This window comes from Paramormyrops kingsleyae, chromosome 15, assembly GCF_048594095.1.
Source record: "Paramormyrops kingsleyae isolate MSU_618 chromosome 15, PKINGS_0.4, whole genome shotgun sequence".
Taxonomy (NCBI): domain Eukaryota; kingdom Metazoa; phylum Chordata; class Actinopteri; order Osteoglossiformes; family Mormyridae; genus Paramormyrops; species Paramormyrops kingsleyae.
This window is the reverse complement of record NC_132811.1, coordinates 8,014,670-8,036,211: the sequence shown is the minus strand read 5'-3', so window position 1 is coordinate 8,036,211 and position 21,542 is coordinate 8,014,670. Positions and strand designations below refer to the sequence as shown.

Below are 21,542 nucleotides of genomic sequence, written 5' to 3'. Positions count from 1 at the left end.
CAGAATTGCAAACAAACTCCCATGGCTGTGGAATAGACACATCAGTTATCTCTTTTATTGGCACTGGGACAGGACAGTTAAGGCATCAATATGGTTGGGAAACAGGGTGAGAAATAACAGAAAAGAGGAAAAAAAGACTCCAGGAATGTGTGCTGGGGAGTAAGAGTTGGAAACAGTAAGGTGTTGGGGTCAATGCAAGTTTACTGGGGTGACAGAGATGAAAAACCTAGAGTGTAAAGCATTTATATTGGTCAAAGAAACGAGGAATAAGTAGAATCCGATGTAGCAGTCATTGTCACCTGACCGTGCCCCTTCCGAGACACATCCCACCAGTCTGAAAGACCCAGTCAGTTTTCTCCAAATATGATCACTCTGACTTCATCGTAACCCATTTCTGATATGTTCTCTCTGCCCGTTCCTTTCCTTACTGCTTCTAAAAGATCCCTAGATGACATATATGGTGTCTGTGTCTAGATTTTTCCCTGAACTGCTAGCGGAATGTGAAATACAAGGTGAACAATAAAGGGATTTTAATATACATAGAGATGTCCAAACAAATATATCTGTATGATTGGCACAGGATATCACTGTATTATAAGTAAGTGGCTGAAAGAGTGTAACTGACGGAAGCATGAGAGCAAAACAAAAGCAGATTAACACGAATGCTGCTATAGGTTGTGCAGCAGAACTTGAAAGTTGGTGACTTAATTTATCAGACTGTGTTTTAAACCTTCTGAGAGCTCTGCTTCTGTCTCTGCCCCGCAGGCAACAGGGCTAGCCCTGTCATCCTTGTAGTTCTCATTAGGCAGATGAGTACCAGATGTGTGATATTGGCACCAAGACAGAGGGGGGAGTACAGTGTACCTAGTTCAACTCTGTACGATCTTTTCATCTGAGAAGAATTGAAGCACTGCAAAATATAAAAAGATTTCAGAATCAGCCATCATGTTTTTCTCAGGGACTGAAGATAGTCAGTATATATTTAATTTAAAAGAAGAAATTTTACCCGTGATAAAATCCAGACCATGCTTGAGCTTCCCGGCATCATTCACGCTGTTGTTGCGTTACTTTAATGCTAAAGCAGACCATCCAGAGCGTCTACCTCCACCTCCTTACAGAGGAAAGTGATTTTCCCTCCGACACAGCTGGGAGGACACTGACAGCCTTCTGCGGATTCTCTCTGAATCTTAATTTGCCAGCTGGTTGCTAGTGTCAGGCTCTAGGGAAAATCCTGTTGGTCAGCAACGACCTCAGTCCTCCCTCCCAAACAGCGCCATCCCTCTAGGCCAAAGTCACCCATCAGGGGATCCGGCCATACCAACGTGAGCCAGGGGGGGTACCGCTCACGTGCCACTTAATTAATGGGCGGCGGCCCCTCCTTCCGTCTCTCCCCCCCACTGATTGCTGGGTCTAAAGGCTCAGGCCCGACAGCTTATTTTTCATGCTACCTGCTCTTTGTCTTTAGAACAGCGGCTTGCATAGCTGAGAAGGAAGGATTTTCTGTCAAGGAAGCTATAGTCATGCAAGTAGAAGAAATAGAATTTTCAATAAAAAATTATATTTAAGCATTTTGTGTGTTTGTGGGTTGAATTTAAGAGGCCTTAATTATTTGAGTTAAAAGACAAAAATCATAAATAGGACACTGAAAATTAAGAAAAAAACTAGGTTATTTTTTTTCATATTAATTATTAACAACTAATTTAAAAAAATCTTTATAACTGTGTGGAATGGTATTTTTAATATTGCTAAAGTCACCTTATGAGTGACTAAATTAATAAATGAATCAAAAAGTAATATGATGCACATGCACTTAATAGAGCTTCATTGTACTTAATAATAATTATTAATTTCTTTTCAAATAGTGTGTTTTAATGAATATATTAAGTGGACTTGTACACAGAATCAGTCAATCTGCCCCATCATTAAGAATTATCACATGTTTATAAGTACATAGATTCGGCACAAGTTTGGCAGTTTTTGTGTTTTCCGGATTAGCTCAGTGGTCACAATTACATTTTTGGAATTTTATTAAATTTCAAATGGTGTCACATCACAACAAAATCACTATACTTAAAAACAAGGAAAAAATAGAAAGTTCTCTTTCAAATAATTCTGTGCCCTTCTGTCAAAGACAAACACAAGCATACATGCACACACACCTTACACACCCATAGACACGCACACACAACTGTAGCAGTCACAATACTGTCTGAGTCACTTTGAAGAGGGGAGTCTTTTTGAGCTACCTAGATCCCCTGGGATTTCTCAAAACTGGATGGACAGCTTCTCGGTCCAAAAGGATTCAGAAGGAATGAGAAATGATACCAAACTCTGCCAGACCTGCCAGATCATGCCCTAAAAAACAAAACACACGGTCATTTTTTTTTTTGCTTTAACTCCTTTAGGAACTATACATTTAACCAGTACATTGGAATGGATCTGCCGCATCATTTAGTACATTCATTAGTAACACTTTCTATAAATGCCATGTCTATAAGAATCTGTGACCACATTCATAACACATTATAAAGCATTCATGAAGCATTATAAACATGGCTAAAAATATTTATTTAAAAAGGCATAAAACATTATATAGCCATGTGTATTATACATTATGAATGTTTTATAAAGCTCTCTTCTATAATGCACTATAAATACTTGCAGTAATGCAGTGCAAAGCATCCTTAATTCTTATCCCGACCATTATAATGCATTATGATTGTATCTATAGTACAATACATGCAGAAAAGAGCTTCACTGGGGTTCATGAATCATTATAATCAACACTATAATGTTAATAACCTGTCAATAGAAGATGTAATGCTTTATTAATTCTTATACCGACCATTATAAATGAATTATGAAGGTCTATCTATAATGCACTGTAGATGACAGGTTCAAGTAAAGTGTTACCCCCTATTTCCATATAAAACCTGAGTTTTAAAATATAATTTATTTAAATAAGGTACTTCTGGACAGGGATGTATCACTGTAATAAATTGTGAGCTTTGCTTCTCCACAAAACCTTCTGTGATGTAGCAGATCAGGGTGGATACAGTTAGCAGGCACTTTCTGTATATACTGTATATTTCTATCCCACCATAGTGCAAATGTATAATGGTCAGATGAATTAGCTCTAAACTGACCTTATCATTTACCTGCCTGTGTCTCCTTCATCGGCTGATGTCCAGTGCAGGGAATGATCCGCCTAACGGAATATGTTTCTGCCAAGAGACTTTGCCTCCCCTGATTACACAGCATAACCAGTTATTTAAAATACATACGTTATTATGCACCCCATTGTATACAGGTATGTTATATTTATAGATTTATTCAACCTACTTCCAAACTCTTTTATTGAGTTATTTATGAATTGAGAATTGAGAAATACAGTTTCCATTTAACATGTATTATATTCATATTTTTCTCTGTGGAGATGTAAACTCGAGGCACCGTGGTGGTGCAGTGGCTAGCACAGCTGCTTCACACCGCTGCAGACCAGGCTTCAAATCTCTGTGTAGCGCTTGCATGTTCTGCCCATGTTTGCATGTGTGAGTGAATGGTGTATGAGTGTGCCCTGAGAGAGATCCCCCCCCCCACCCCCTGCAACCCTCAATAGGGCGAGCAGGTACTGATAATGGATGAAAACGTAAACCAAACAAGTTGCAGCGATTTAGCTGTGGACTAAATAACGTGATGAATGAGTCTCCTGCTGTTTTTTTGACAGATGTGGGCAGAATATGGACCCGTACAGGTTTTATAAGCATGAAACCTTAAAATAGCACCATCCATCCATCCATCCATCGTTTTATGTCTTGTCTTGGTCAGGGACACTAGACTGGGTTATGTCCTAGACGGGATGCCAGTCCTTCACAGGACATGCACACTCTGGGCCATTTACCAATGCCAATTAGCCTAATTACATGCCTTTGTGAGACTGTGGGAGGAAACCAACATGACACAAGGGGAACATGCACATCCCATTAATATAAACTGGAGGTGGGATTTGAACCCTTGACGTGTGAGGCACCAGTGCAACCCGCAGAGCCACATTAACAACAGATTAGTTTGATCTCCTAAAATTCAGCATAATTTCAGTTTGCTCCCCACGCAGTCTATTAATGTATCAGTACAATCCCATGTTAGAAATGTATTCAATTTTTTAAAAGTACAGCTTGATTCTAAATTAAATCTGTTCTAATCATTCATAGTTGCCTTTGAATATGAATTATATGAATTGGAATATGGAAGTTGCCAATTGTGTACTTATTTTAGGAAAAACAGCTATGACTGGGCTGTACATTCTCCCTATTGATTGACTGAAAAGTCGTTTTTATTTCTGACTATCTAAGCCTTCTTATTTCGGTTTGAAATTGAGATAATTTATTTAATACACAGCATAGGTTATGTAATTAGTTCTGTTTAGTCATGTTGTAACACATGACACAGCCTTGACTTGTTCTAATAATTTCTTGTGTATGTTATTTAGAATTGATTTGTGTATTGCTGAAATTTTCAGTGAAATGCTCAATATTTAATTGGAAAAGAATAAGCATAGTCCTAGCTTCAGGAGTAATTACTAGAGATGTTGCTCAACTGTGCATCTTCTTGTTAAACAGGTCTCTGTAGGAGCAGCTGGACACCTATGCGGGCTTAACAAGGCCACAGTATGAACATGTTTGCTAAAATGAAACCGGGCACATTTCAGCAGGACTATTTCATTATTGCTGCCATTTCAGGAGAAACCACAGCGAGCTCATTATTCATGGCGAGAAAAAAGCAGAATGTTTTAAATGCACAGCGGTTATTATTTTTTGCAATTATTTTTTGCAGTTACTGGGCAGTTTAAGTTTATTCAATTTCCTTTTTATTTTGTCCTCCTGCTCCAAAGTGCGAGCGGTGGCAAACGAATTTCATTGGTTGCGAAAGCCATCACACTGGCTAAATAATGGTCCCCAGCAAACTCATGCAAGCCCCTCTCATTATCTGGACCCACTGCACAGTGACACCCCCCCCCCCCCCCCAGGGATGCCTATTGTGTAAGTCTCTCAGGAAGCAGGCACTTTTTAAGAGAGAGCTGAGGGGTGTCTGTTTCTGTCCCGCTCTTACGTGCTCGTTTCTCAAGCGCAGCTCGGCCCACAGCTGGATGAACGAAACAGCCGTCACTGCGCATACATGCGCCATTCCCTGTGCATTCTTCATCCGTGTTGCAGCTCATCTACCAATCGATGGCCAGTGTTCATGCATATTAATAATATGTATGGGTGGGCTGTGGTGTCTGTGGCCAGTGATGGTTTAGACTTGTAATTGAAAGATTGCAGGTTTGAATCCCCTCCTGCCAAGGCACCACTGAGGTACCCTGAGCAAGGTACAGCCCCCAGGCACTGCTCCCCGGGCGCTGAAGTAACTGCCCCCTGCTATGTCACAATGTCATATATGAGTTAAATGCAGGGGACACATTTCGTTGTTGTGTGCTGTGTCAACACTGATCAGCAAATTCTGATCACCCAGAGTACAACAGTTAATTTGTCTTCTGCTTTGTTTGCATTTTGATTGAAAAGTTTAGCTAGCAGACAGCTTGGTGTAATTTACCATTGTCCCTAACAGTCACCATATCAATTAGCACATCTTCCAGATAAAACTGATATACAGTTTTCAAACAACAAGTGGGAAGGTTGACTGAAGATAATTATTCAACAGGGTAGTTGTGAAGATTGTAGAAAAGTTACAGTGTTACAGTATCTAACACAATAGTCATTTATTTTTTTTTGATGTCTTTATCTCACTGTTGTTGCGAGACAACCAAGTGACAGTGAATATTTTGAATACCATGTGACATTTTTCACACCTATATGTCATAAGAGATATAACCACTTGGGTCATATTGTCATAACAGTTCTCTATATCTTTGTATCTGACAAGCCTTTTATTATGTTATTTGTGATCTTACATCTGAATTGCAAAACATTCATAGAAAATCTTTAGAAAATCATTTGGAATACGCATTTTGAAAAAGAAATAAATAAACATGACTTGGTTGTTCACATTACTGTAAGTTTTAGAAGTTACATCTCTGGGATAGAACAGGACAGATACATTGATCAGCTGAACCACTGCGTGTGAAAAACGCATTAACCTTTGTGTGACGAAGTGAGGAGGAAACGCGAAAGACAGAGGAGGCCACATTAGGAATGGAGGACAGAGGGCCAGTTGTCAAGCAGGGTGATGTTTTTAAATGAAGCTGCATTGGATGAAGAGCCTCATTTTCGGGAAGTTCTTGCTGAGGTGAAGCAGGATGGATGTCACCGAGGAGAAGGGCTGTCAGGGGAGACTCAAGGCAACCTTTGTAACGTGTCGGAAGGAAATAAAAATAGCCAGCTGAAAGCAAAGCTGCTGTGTCGTGTTTGGACAGGCTAAATGGCTGGCATGGGGAAGAAAGCCTGCAGGCCAGGAGTGACAGTGCTGACATAATGATGCAGGCCGACGTGGGGACTAATCTGGTGTGAAGGTTTACGCTGGAGTCATTTCAATCATCACCTTCCTATTCTAGTCAAACAGATTTTTAATGGTCTTTAGGACCAGTGTGCCTAGATAGAGATAGAATATAATGGCTCTTATCAGGTTATATTCAACTAATTATTGTGGTTTTCAAGTTTCAGTCCATATAAACAAGATGTCTTTTTTTCATGATGCCTCTGCAGTGTTAGAATTTATTTTGAGGATTATAATTGATTCAGTATTAGTTTAATTCATTATGTGGTTTAATATAACTTGTATTTATTTTATCTCCAGAGCTAAAAGTAGTAGTACATTGTTGTTCATGTTGGGCCGAACGGTATACTTTAACCTTTTAAACTAATGCAGTACAATTGAAAAATTTGCTTTGTAATGTATTAACTTTGTAAGGTATTAACCTTGTTCTTCACCTGCATATGTGCTGTATCCTTATGGTACAAGTGCTCACGCAAGCAGAGGGAATAATGAGCACAGTAAAGGTGGTGTAACTAGATTAGACATGCTGCCAACTTGTTTTATGACCCTTCACATTGTCACATGCAAATTAATGCACTGAAACTGACAGCAACTAATGCTTTTCTGCATACAGTATGACACGAATATGTAGTTCTGAGGAACAGTAGGCGGAGAGAGGCGGAGAAGGCCAATATGGCAATAATGATTAATTATAACCAGCATCCAGTTACATATGTAGACTATTTGGTATCATAATTAATCATGAATAGCTGCATTAATAAGTCTGGTACATAAAACTGACTATGTTAAGCAAAATTAGAGACAACCGAGGATCCAGACAGACATCCTGTACTTTAATTTTTTGCAGAGTAATAAAGATATCAAATTAAAATCAGAATGTTGGTGGTGATAATGAAACCACAAAATATGTTGCATATAATACATTTCCCATCAGAATAACAGTTTTCAGTGAAATAATATTATTTTCTTTAACTGGAAAACAACTGAATAATAGCAATTGTCCTTCTGACCATGTTATTTTGATAGAAAAAAATGCAGTTGTGCACCTTTAATAATCCACCAATTTTAAAGTAGCCTTTAAACTTTTAATGTTCCTTTAGTGTTTTATATAGCTTTATGTGCATGTAAACCATCAGCAAAGTCTTAAGACCCAAAGTATTCACGACAGGGAGTAACTGTCGCCACAGAAACCACTGTTTTCTAATCTGCCTGTAACTCCTCATTGGAATTCCAGTCCTTACTTCCGTGACATGGTGAGGTCATTTCGTAACACAATCCTTATTGGCTGCCTACCTGCAGGGATCTGTCTGCAGAACATGTAGGGCAAGCCAACCAGTTGGGCAAGTTGACCAGTCAGGACAAACAGGGCTCATCGGGAGTGGGACTCAGACACAGGGTGAATAGAGATCTACAGTATGAGAAAAACAATGTATGAACACTGAAGTATGTAAATCTATTCCAATAGATCCCAAAAATAAAAATAATATGAGCAGTGAAAATAAGCATAATAGGGGCTCTATAAAACCTGTTGCTAGGCAGATTCAGAAAGGGATGTAACCAACCTCACATGAAAGGTAAATATACAGTGAAAGGGGTTCTACTATAAGTATCACTAATTGTTTTCTTAGTTACTGTTTTCATTTACCTCTCATTATGAAGTTTATTATGTTTCGTAACGGTATTATTATAAGCACATTGTCACGTTCAGTGCCGTAGGTGAGCAGGGAAGCAGGGAAACGGAGCCGGGAAGTCAAAGTAACGGGGTTTTAATTGGGGAAACAGGACCGGGGAAAACACACTGACAAACGTCAATGACCGATCTGGGGTACACTGACTGAGACACGGACTAAAAGCACAAGACAAGGCAAACGAAATAGGCAACTGGTGAGAACAAGCAGGGATGAACACGAGGTAATGAGGTGGGCGTGGCACACATTAGGAGCGGACGGAGCGGGGCGTGACACACATCATTTTAAAATCTTTTTTATTATTATTTCAAATATGACGTGTAGGTAAATGACAATGCTTTTGCATAGATTGCTGTCATTTGCCTAAATGTATGCAGTCATTTATGGGAGCAGGCAAGCAGATGTTGAAGATAAGATGCTTTATTGATCCCATGCTAACAAATATGGTCACCTGACTTCTCACAAAACAGATCCCCCAACAGTATACATACACACACACACACACACACATACATATATATTATTTCTACAAATTTTATATATTTTCAAATGTTATCTGAAACCATGAATCACATGTTAAAAATGTACAGCATCTCTGTGCTCAACCAATAATTTAATTCAAACTATTTCTTCAGAATTTGAAAATATGGCGGTTCTGGCAGCATGCAATGGAGAAAGTGCTTAGTCTGGAGTTTACAAAATGAAGAGGCACAGAACCTTAATCAAGGCCACCCATGCAGATAGCTTTCAGTCCTGCAGATATAAGTAAAATGCACTGAACAGCTGCTTGTCCTATAAAAGCCAAAACGGGTAACTTTCTCCTTTGAGAATTGTTTTCCGATTCACACCACAGCCATAATGTTGGAGTTTATTGCACTATAATACATAACATGAAGAGATGTCAAGAAGTAATTTTGTCTGACACTCTAGGGTTTACTCTCAATTCTGATGACAGTCTTCAGACTTGGTCCTCTGTCACCTGGGCAACACAACTGGCGTCTCGGTGTATGAAAGCTGACACTGGCCCATTGAAGTGCATTGTAATGGAGGAGCCTAATTTGTCAGAAAATTTGGGCCTGTCCAGCTATATATCTCTCAGGCTTGCAGCAGAGCTTAAACTTACAGCTTATCTGTCAATGAATATGATCCAGTCCTTGAAGAACTTGGAATTCTCAGATTTAGGAAAAAAATCTATGAAAAATTAAGAAATGATGTTGCAGAATATCAGTGTATTTTTCCATTTCATTCATTAATCACTGTATATATTTATGTGCAATAGTAGAAATACCTCAAAGATTAAACTTGTAGTTAGCAGACAAAGAGATAGATAGATAGATAGATAGATAGAGAGAGAGAGATGCTTTACTATGTTACTAAATCATAATAACAAGAGTCTATTTTTGTGACTTATGCAACACAGTCATTCATACTCATGCAACATACAGAAATTAGTGTTTTCACCAAGTCTATAAACATTCTTGTTTCCCGTATTTGGCTAGGAGACCCTTGTCTGATTATTAATGGTATTTATACAGTTGACTTGGCAGATCAGTTAGTCAAAAAGGAGCTCTGGCAGAACTTGATCAGCTCATTCATCATGATTGCAGACAAGGCTGTTCCGACATTTTGGGACATGCCTGATATTACAAAAAAAAAATGGTGACCCAGTCATGCATAGAGGATTGGCAGCTACTAAAGGAGTGCAGATGTATTTGTTTTTGTTTTAGGGAACGCCATATGAGGCCAAAGTCACGGATCCTTGCTGTTAATAATGTTTATTAAGCAACACTCTCATTTTGCCCCTGCTGATGTGTCCTTATAGCACACTGAATAAGAACAATGGAACCAGGCCCACAATAGAAACCTACAAATACAAATCAATACCTGGACTTTCATTTCTTACCCTTTTCAGTGCTTCTCAGTAAATATAAATACTACAATCAGATGCTATAGCTGTTGGTGGTTTTAATTTTTCTGATGTTAGATATTAGTTCTGAAAGATTGTCAGTCCAATATCCTGATCTTTCTTGATTTTTCACTCTTCTGCATGGATCTTGGTCTCAATAACTTCATCATACATTAGCAACAAAGAAATTACTCTGAAATTATTACACAATTCATATCCCCATTTATTTAAATGTCATGCACCATCAACAGTATACTTCCTGATGATAATTTAATTAAAATATGCATTCCAATGACATATATTTTATGTACCTTCCTTTACAAAATAGATGGATGGATGGATGGATGGATAGATAGATAGATAGATAGATAGATAGATAGATAGATAGATACTGTAGATAGATAATCTTTTTCCATCTTATATCGTTTTCCTGAATTCCACAATGTTCTACACAAGGTCATGGGCATTAGCTGATTTCTTAAGGAGGAAGAAAAAGGGCAGAAAAAGCACTTGTGCCCTGAAACTAAACTGAAATGCACTGGCCAGCGCAGTGGGGTGATTTACTATAGATAATTATGTAAACGAATCCAGCTGCCAGCAGTTGAATTAACATATGGGTTATTAAGAACTCTTTAAAAAATGAGTGTAAAATTGAGTGCTATGCTCAATTTTAATGCTCAATTGTGCACTAAAGATTCCACCTCTTTTTCCGTACTAGATTATTTTCATAATCTATTAAGACTTATAACCATGGACGTCTGTTTTCTTTTCATTTTTGAACCGGCCCTTGTAACAACGAATTATGCAATAACACCTCATTACATAAAAACTTGACAAAATGTATAAAATTTTCACTTCGTTATGTAATAGCACACACATATTGTAATAATCTGCTGCATTTTGTAATAGACACCTTGAACGTAACACGTAATAAATTTCCCTTCATTTTGTTATAAATTGTTACATTCCGTGGTGGTTATTATAAAATGTGGGAGTTACAATTTTTAATTATGTAAATGTAAAAATATGGTGCATTATGTAAAGCACAACCAAAATGGAAAATATAATAACAAATATTTACTTCATTATGTAATGGCACCTGCATTTTGTAATAATGTGCCGCATTTTGAAACAGACATTGTGAATGCAGTATGTAATACATTTTCCTGCATTTTTAATAAATTATTTCATATTACATTGGTTATTACAAAATTTTATGATGAAAATGTAATAATATGCCGGATTATATAATAACTGAAATGGAAGCGAAAATTAGATACAATTTGTCCAGTTATTATATAATTAGGTGTTATTACATGATGCTTTGTTACAGCTCCGCTTGTGTGTGTGTGTGTGTGTGTGTGTGTGTGTGTGTGTTTTATTCCTAAAGAAAACCTGCCACCTGTTTGTATTATTTGCTGACATGAATGTCCCCTCCTAAGGACTCATTTTCCATGCGAGCAATATGTGGTTTCTGTGATCCAGCCTTTTCATATGGCGCTAAAGTATCTGCTCTTTGAAGTTCTGAGGGTGTCAAGGATCCGGGTGGCTCGGGCCTGACAGAGGGACTCATATATTTCCCATACATTAAAGTTCGACAGCGACTTCAGCTCCGACACCAGTCACCAACTCTGTACAGTATGTGTGCTAAGGTTGCCATCTGCCCTTCCTACATACCCCATGCAATTATATTGACTGCACGTTCAAGTCACCTTGATGAATCACTCTGCTATTCTTCTATGCATATTTTTATACCACAATCCCACATTTTTTCAGGTAATTTTATTCCCCTGCTGGTTTTTGACAGGCTGTTCTGAATTTAAGCTGCTGAAAACTAATAATGAAATGTGTGCACATTGTTTGCAGTTCAGTTCAATGTCCAATGAAGCTACTGTTAGTGAATGTGTCAAACACTGAGGGGAAAATCCAGCCGTAAAAATCAACCAGCATCAATACAGTCCCATGAATAATTACTATCTGTTCAATAATCCAAGACAACTTCTGCTTAGTTTGAGTCACTGACAACTCATTAGAAATACTTCATGTCTGCGTTTTGCCGCCTGGGCAGAAGGAGCTCTTTGTCTGAGTGCTCAGTGTGTCATGTAAGCATTCAAAAAACATGCTTGTGTCACTAGCAATCTGTCTTTTTTATTTTGTTTGTTTTTTTTTACTTCTGACATATACCACCATCTGGCATTTTAATGAGCGGAGCAGCAGGCTTCAAGACAAGGAGTCAATCTTCTTAGACATGCTGCATCCATAAAAATGTGCAACAATGGTCATTAAGGCATTAATTAATGGAATGTTTTCTGGGGTGTTGTTTTTCGACAATCTTAAAAACTATTTTTGAAGAAATATTACTTTACTTTGTCAAATTTTGAATTTTTGTTTATGGCAACACGACGGTGCAGTGGTTAGCACTGTTAGCTCACCTGTGGGGCCAGGGTTTGAGTCTCCGGCTTGGATCTACGTGTGTGGGGTTTACATGTTCTCCCCGTGTCATCGTGGGGTTTCCTCAGGGTTCTCCTATTTTCAAATGAAATAGTGTGGGCTTACATGCGATGGGGTATGCCCCATCCAGGGATATTCCCTGCTTTGCATCTGTACCTCTTAGGATAGGCTTTGGACCCCTGTGATCTTGCATAGGACGAGCGGGCATAGAAAATTGATGGATATTTTTGTTCAGTTTATTCTCTGACCTGAACAGAAATTGTTTTTCAATATTCATTAGTATTATATATAGTCCATGTTGTAAGGTGGTCTTGTGTGGAATAAGTCTTTGGGTCAATTTAGGACAAATACACCAATGATCTGCTGCACAGTGAGTTTAGTAATTAACAAGGTCATACATTCTGTTTTTGTAATCCTGGTTTCCTTATTTAACTTTATGAGTAATTGTCGGTATTTCTGCCAATTACATATAATAGGTTTACAAATACAGATAAAATTCAGATTTTTTTTTAAACATATTCTGCTTTTCTTATAAGGTCATATGAATTTCTGTTGGTTTTAGACTAGATATCTTGCCATTCAGATTGGCTCATTGCTCATCAAGTCTGACTTCTTCTGAGTAATGTAAACATCACAAGTCAATGGAAGTAAATCCAGACAAATTCAATGGTTTTTATTGTGGATATTGTGTGACTTTTTGTGTGGCTATTCAGTACTTCTTTAGTATTCTTATCTACAGTTGTCCTATTACAATTTTTATTGCTGAATGGAAAAATGTTATTTTATATTGAATATCATAAAGCTAATCTTAAAATATCCAAACCAATTTTGCAGGTACATGATTTACCTACCAATGCCCTTGCTGGATATAATTTTCTGCAAAAGCCATATATGTATATATATTTCTCATTACACTACGAAACATTGTGTAAAAAGATGCAAAGAACCTCTTATCTGGGACTTTTCAAAGGCAACGTGTTACAGTGTAAAGTCAAAGTCAAAGTCAACTTTATTGTCAATGTACAGAACATACAGAGAATTGAAATACCGTTTTCTCACAAACCCTAGTTAACAGTAGCATTTATACAAATAAAAGAATACAAGTAAGAAAAATATGAATAAATAAATACAATATATAAGGGCACGTGGCAGAGAGTGCAGATCAGGCATAAAGTGCAATAGAGCTCGTAACCCAGTATTGCCATAAATGTTAGTACAGGTTTATACATTGCTTGCCTGATGCCAGTCTTGTGAAAATGTATGTCATGTTTAGCTCTCAAAAAAAGGTATATTTGATAAATGGATGTTGTAATATAGTACAAATTAATGAAGAATCTGAACTAATTAATGTTAAAAGCTAAATCTCCCCTTTCCCTACTTTTTTTTTTTTTTTACTAAGAATTTATTATTTCTTTCCATATCTATGTTGCTGGTCCAATAAAAATAATTCTGGGTACATTTTACAATAATGGTTTGGCCATTTCTCAGTTTAATAACCCACACTTAAGAATGTATCTGCTTTGAGACTTGTTACTAAGTCATTTTAGGTATATGAGGGTATTTAAAGCAATCAAATCATAATTTTAGAATCAGTCATTTTAACAGATACCAAATATACACATTGCACAGTTGTTTATTTTATGTGATGCTTTTAAATATTAGAGATTTAAAACAGGAGTTCAATGAAGTGAAATTAAAGACGAAGCCTGAATAAAATATCCACTGAAACCCCATTAAAACCAATTATTCATTTTTATTTGCACATGGTACCGTACAAATAAGAACGTACGTATAAGAAAACATAAGGTTACATATTTCATTATATTAGACTGATGAACACCTTACTTAAATGAGAATAGATGCCCGCCTATAATGGGGGGTGGGGTGATTGATCACCTTCAGGCAATTATACAGTAAAATCCCATTTTAGTGGACTGGTTTATAACGGAATATCGTCTATAATCGACGAGGTCCGCTGGTCCCTGCCGTGCACCTTAAGAACATGCAGAAAAAGCATCGGATATAGTGGACTCGCATATTGCCGGAATTTCGCTTATAACGGACAAACAATTTGGTCCCCAGGGCCGCTTTTAGCTGTAGTTTTGTTTGGCTATAACGGACATGCAGGCTCCGCCTACAAGGCTCGTGGCGTGCCGGTGATATCCAGATTATTAATAGTCACGCATCTGGTCAGGTAAAGTTGGATTACTACATGTACAATATAATAATCTATACCAGAAGTGTGTCTGCTGGGGTGTGGCATGAGTAAATGGTGTCCTGTAGTTGTGTGCTGAGCACACAGCAACTCTGGATATAACAGACTTTGGATATAATGGACTGTTTTTCCAGGTCCCTTGAAGTCTGTTATAACAGGATTTTATTGTATTTCAAACCATGCATAAAGCTATTTTGCCTTAACTGAGATCAAGTGAGGTGATTCTATGAGATCAAAATAGTATATGCCAGTGTGCAAAGACAACCACAGGCACAGACAATGGTCTAACAAAAGATCTATGGGATCATCTTCTTTAATGGCACATATCAAACCTGGATTTCAAAAGCCTTAGGTATTACATGTAACATAGTGAAGATCTGTATCAAAAGGAAGAAAGATTGCACCTCCAAGACCTAGATTAGGTCATCAATGCAGCATTGATGAATATACAGTAAAGGAGTTCATCAGAGAAGCTGCTAAACCATCAACAGTAACCTTAATGGATCTTCTGGCATTTTTGAAGCATGAACAATTATAGAGTAGCACAGGAACAAACAGGAAAGCAGCGAGCAAAATACAAAACAACATATAGATCTAACCTGTAGCAAACATGATGATTGAATGAAGCACAGGGGAAGGACAGGAACTAAAATACACAGCAAACGAGGGCTTAAACAAGGAACAGGTGCAGGCTAGTACTAAATCAACCACCAATACAAGAGACTAGAGGCAATGAGGAACAGATGAGTGCAAACACAACCAAATAGTTTCTAGCCAACCTGAAACCCACAACATATGAATTGGTTTGGTCGGAACCACTGACTTAGCCCATTTATCCACACCATGGCCCAGGGAGCAGGGGAACACACTTGGAACAAAACAAACCAGGGAATTATTGGGGAAACAGGATGGCCAGTGACACCTGTTGGCCAAACAGGGAGATTACAGACTGAACAGGTCAAGACAGGGACAAGGCCAAAACTAAAACAGGGATGATAAGTATCCTGCAATAGCCTAGTCTGAGCGAGGACCTTAGACCTTTAGAAAATTTGCGAGTTTACTTGAAAAACAGTGTATAATGAGAAAAAATGGGTCTTGAGTTTCTGCCAGGACTTAATGCAGATCTAATGATAGGTACCAACTCATTCCACCAGTAATGGTAGTTACGGAGAGGAGAATGTATAAGGAGAATGAACATGAAATTTAGAAGAGGAGGGTCTCATAAAAATACCATACAGTAAGCATAGAAGACAGTGTTTGTGATTGAAGAGACACAATGTTTCTGTACAAGTTGACAAGGAAGCTGGTTAGCAGCAAATCAATGTGAGGTATTTCACAGTACATCAAAAGGGTTTCCAGAAGCAATTTTGCATGGTCAATGAGAATTTGCTGTATTTAAGAAATTTCAGGGTTACCTTTTACATCAGTTTCACATTATGTTATGAAGACATTAAAATAGTCCTTCCAAACTGTCCTTAGGGCGGGCAATGAATTTTGCAGATTTTCACATTTTTTGATTCAAACGTCCACACATTTTTGACGAGCTAACAAGATGGCACTGCTGGATGTTAATAATAATAATGATAACAATAATAATATGAGCCCTAATATTTTCAAAACTCAATTTTTTCCTTCAATTACAATAATTGGAATAATTTCCTTCTCATATTAGGAAATCTTACAGTCATATCTCTTGAAAACTCCTATATATATTATGTTCTTTGTATTTGAGAGACATATGGAATTCCCTGCCTTTAGACTTCCAGTTACTGGTTAGGCTTATCTTTTGATTTAACTCAATAAGAAATATAGTCAGCTGTGGAGTATTCTGTTCTTTCATGTTACCCATAACACTTGAAGGGATGAACTTGAGTCAATCTTTCTTGCCTGCCCTAGTGATATTTTTCTCAGGAAAGTGGACGTGCTACAATAATCTGCAGATCAGTTGTCAACTATATATTTTAGAGAAGCCAATGAATATCAAGCAGATCCTGACCTACCCAATGCCAGCTAGACTACTTGTAAGACAGCTTCAAAGAGTTTTTTTTTATGGATATATTCGACAGGATGTCCGAAATCCCTTTTAAATAATTCTTACAAGCATGGCTACAAATGGTTTTTCTGTTACTGACCATACTTTTGATTCTAACCCCATGAAAGATCTAAGTGGAACAATTCAAAAAAGAAATATCTCATTTGTACAAAATGTGCCATGGTCAAGCAAGATTTTTCTTCCTCTAGCTGGGATGGGACCGCCAGCTGTGAATTAGTATGTCCCTACTGTCACCACGTTGGGCTTCTCCAAGAGAGCCCTCTACTGTCAATAAATACTAGATGCCTCTACTCTGCCGCTTCCACAGCCCTCGAACAAATGTATTCTCAGCACACTCCCATGATGCTCCAGCGCGTCCTGGAAAAGAAGGCGACCAAGATTTAAAAGCCCGCAGTCTAGAGGGGCTGTCATCCTCTCACCCAAATACAGGCTATGACATTCAGCGTGGGCAGAGAAATTAAAGCAGTTCTAGAGGACAAAGCAAGTATGGTTTTAAATACAAACTAATAATAAATAAAATATAATGCTGCATAGCAAAGGGGAAAAGCTCGTTAGTAGTGTAGAAAATCAGCACTTATTTATTTATTTATTTAGTTATTTATTTTAATAAAAAGAAAAACTGATTATCTCAACACTTAAATCTCAGGTGACCACTTAATCCATGTCAGGAGGGACATTATGAGCTATGACAGCGTTTATAAACTACCATTTTAACTATTTCAATTAAAAGGACCCGGATTTCACTTTAGCACTGAGTTTTTGCAGTGTGCTGATTGGTCAGTCTCCTATAACCATGCATGTGTCACTAATGTTAATGTGAAACAGCTGGATGAGTTTTTCAATCAAGGAAGCTAACCAGTAAAAGTACAAGCGAACCAAACAATTTAGCCGAGCACAGGAGCCATTCAGTTCTAAAGTAGTTTGTAAAACCTGAAGTAGCTTGCAATGCCCCTTCTGACATGGATTAGGTGGTCACCACACTTTAATCTGAATATCGTTAATATCTGAACAACAAACATTAGTGAATATTTGTGAATGGAGAAATAAAATTCTTGTGTAAGCTCTTTGTCAAAATATTGGGGACAAAATATGTGACAGCACCGTTGTCTTACATCTGCAGGGTTGGGGGCTTGGATTCTGCTCCTTGCTATGTGTGACTGTGGTTTCTGCATGTTCTCCCTGCTACATGGTTTTCCTCTGGCTAATCCAGTTTTCTCTTGCAGTTTAATGACATACAGTTAAACTAACTGGCCCTAGTGTATTTGTGCCCTGCAATAGGTTGGCATTCCATCCAGTACATACTTGTGCCCTGTCCTGCTGGCCATCGGACTCTGGCCCTATGCAACCCTTTCCCAGATAAGTGGTTAGGAGCTGGATGCACTAATGGATGTTACCAGTTACTTTTTTATATCTCAGAGGAACTTAAAGACATTTTATTTAATGACACTTCAAGTAGCCTTGAAAACATTTTAAGATATCTGCACCATTAATTATTTATGTACATATGATTTATTGATAATATAAACATTTTTAGATACACTCTGAATGTTAATTTTGCTTTAGATAAACTTGTTTTCACATTATTAATTGTTTCCATTAGCATGAAAACAATTAAAATATAATGTAATATTCCAGTTTTTATTTCCTTATTTATCTTTACTAATACAGTTTAAACAAATTCAGATTCCTTTTCAAGTATGTCTATTCTTCTTATAAATAAAAATAAGTAGAATAATGACTTGAGCTTGTATTTTATGTTTATATCTGCTTCACAGCACATTCTTGCCATCTTTCCAGTGAAGAGTAAACCCTAAAATAGGCTTATAAATAAGGGTTCTGTGGCCTTTTCTGTCTTGGTGAATTATACAGGCGTGATGTATATTTCTGCAGCACACTTACTCACTCTGCCCAAATCAATGATCTAATCTTTTCCCACTGTGACTGATTTCACAATTGCTGAACTTGACTTAAGAATACTGCAGTATTATATCATTACAAATCCTATGGGGGCGAAGTTAGATGCCTATGCTGTGTGAGACAATGGTGTAAGTTTTTGTTTTTGTTGCCGACTTTTGTAGTACAGCATAAGCTACTTGTGCGGGGGTGACCTTCACAGATGATGATCTGCTATGTGGGTGTTTGTGCTAAAGAGAGAAGTAGAGAGTAATGGGTAGAGAAACAATGTAATAGGAAACACCAGATTTGCAAAATGTAATACTTAGTCATTTTAATTTCTATTTAAATAGACTTCGGTAGATAGCTACAGTACATACAGTAGTTCCCCATATCCGCAGGTGATATGTTCCAAGACCTACCACGCATAGCCGAAATCACAGATAATAGCGAACCATCTGTGGAACTAAAATATAACGTGATTTTTGTGTCCTTGCATATGGCAATTATGATGAAAAATTACGCACATTAAGACATCATCAACATAAAATTCACTAATAATAAAGTATATTGTACATTATTTTGCAGTACTGTACTGTACTCTGAAATGGATTCTGACATTTTAACCAAATTCTCAAGAGAACAAAATACACTATATGGACAAAAGTATTGGGACATCTGGCCATTACACCTACAGTAACTTTTATGACATCCATTCCAAATCCATAGGCAACAATGTGGAGTTGGTCCCCCTTTGCAGCTATAACAGCTGCCACTCTTCTGGGGAGGCTTTCCACAAGATTGTGGAGTGTGTCTGTGGGAGTTTTTGCCCAGTCACCCAGAAGAGCATTTGTGAGGCCAGGAAGGTCTGGCTCGCAGTCTCCATACTAGTTCATCCCAAAGGTGTTCGATTGAGTTGAGGTCAGTGCCAGTCAAGCACTAGGGCACAGTCATGCTGGAACAGCAAAGTGATCTATTCCCCAAACTGTTCCCACAAATAGTCGTCGAAAATATCTTGGTATGCAGAAGCATTGAGTTCCCTTCACTGGAACTGGTATTTTACTGGAAGGATCCTGGCCCAACCCCTGAAAAATAACCCTACACCATTATCTCTCCATCACCAATCTTTACAGTTGGTACAATGCAGCCAGACAGGTAACATTCTCCTGCAAAGTTAGGTGCTTGATTTTATACACCTGTGGCAATGGGTCCGAATGAAACACCTGAACAATTAAGATGTGTGTCCTAATACTTTTGTCCATTACAGTGTATCATGTATCAAGTGATGATGGAACAATGAAAATTATGCCTTTTATATCCCTCAAAGGATGAAGGAACAATGAAAAAACATATTGTTACACATTACAATTTTTTGATCACTGTGGTAAACTGGATAATCGCAGTTACTGAAACTTACTGAAACCACATATATAGAGGGAGCACTATAGTTCTATGCAAGTGTATAAAAATAATATCGTGTGAAAATGTGATTCATGAAACCTCTGAAAAACATAGGACAGTTTACTTGGTACTTCAATTGATAGCCTTCTGATTTTTCAGTGGACTTCTGACTTCAGTGGACCTCATCTTGATCCAAACAGTGATGAAACAGTGGGCAGAATATGCACTCTGACCTTTATCATGTGGAACACTGGCCCACTGCCATGGTGTCATCAATTTACAGTCCCAATATCTATGAAGATGTCAGTGGAATCTAAAACAAAGTCAATAACACCTTGTACTTTAAAATGCCATCTCCTCTCATCTACTGCATGTGAAGTATGTACAGCTGCTATGAAATGATTCTCAGGCAGGAATTCCCTGTACAAGGATAAACCCTTAAACTCATGTAAGGATCAGAGGAGAGGTAGTTCCGATGGGTTCAGACAAAGTACAGCAAAAATTCAACTGTTGATGACTCCGGACATGATTAGATTGGGATTTTTCAGTCATTATTTAGCTGAAATATATACTATTCCATAAAAATTTCAGGTGCCTGAGTTAAGGTCGTGTAGGTTAATGTGTTGAAACTGACTGATCTTTTTTTGATCCATACAGGCTACTGGAGAAACCATTCTGCACTTAGTGTCTGATCCCGTGCTTCCATTTTATCCCTTGGATGTTGCCTTGGATGTTCAAAACAAGCTTAATGGTAAGAGGGTTTTTTTCTTTCTTTCTTCAACCCCTGCTCATCTTCCAGATTTAAAAATATGGTGTGAAAATCATTATAAGTAGCAAGCAAGGTGAAGGTATAACTAATATATGCATTTAATGGTGAAGTAAATTATGTGTTGAATTATTTATCATCATTCGCAACAAAGGATAAGTACTGTGTATTTATTGTTTGATGAGCAGAAGATTTTTACAAGAAAAATACTGCTAGACTAAGGGTTGGCTTTGAAAGTCAGTATATCCCATTTTTTTTAATAGATTTTAATAGCATTAAATTATAAGTATTTTCTTCTTTCCCCAAATAATTCCTTCCATTCATCCATCCATCCATCCATCCATCCATCTTCTGTAACCACTTATCCTTATTTTGCCCCTTGATTAAGCTACCAAGAAATGAGAAATGTAAAATACACTATGCCCTCAATTTCAAGAAACAAATGGATGCAGTAAGGTTATTATGCTTAATACAACTTCAGGAATCACGAGTTGCATTTGCATTGATTGGAAATAACAGGCCCATCCAGTATGTTTCTCAACTATGGCATTACGATATAGTCAAACAGAAGTAGTTGTAAAGGCTTACTAACAGGTACACCATCCAAGATTAATTAAGGAGATCACGAAAGATCATGGTTTCAAGTAAAATATTGATTGGCCCATCATGGTGTTATT

General features: G+C 37.6%; 1 protein-coding gene across 2 annotated transcripts in view; it reads left to right on the top strand.

Annotated features, from left to right (window-relative positions):
- Positions 1 to 21,542, top strand: part of LOC111860531 (inactive N-acetylated-alpha-linked acidic dipeptidase-like protein 2) — a 208,336-nt gene that overhangs the window by 171,984 nt on the left and 14,810 nt on the right. For both annotated transcript variants that reach the window (XM_023844313.2, XM_023844312.2), the window contains one exon: positions 20,757 to 20,850. In XM_023844313.2, coding sequence (XP_023700081.1) covers positions 20,757 to 20,850 — 94 coding nt within the window. The remainder of the gene's footprint in view (positions 1 to 20,756; positions 20,851 to 21,542) is intronic.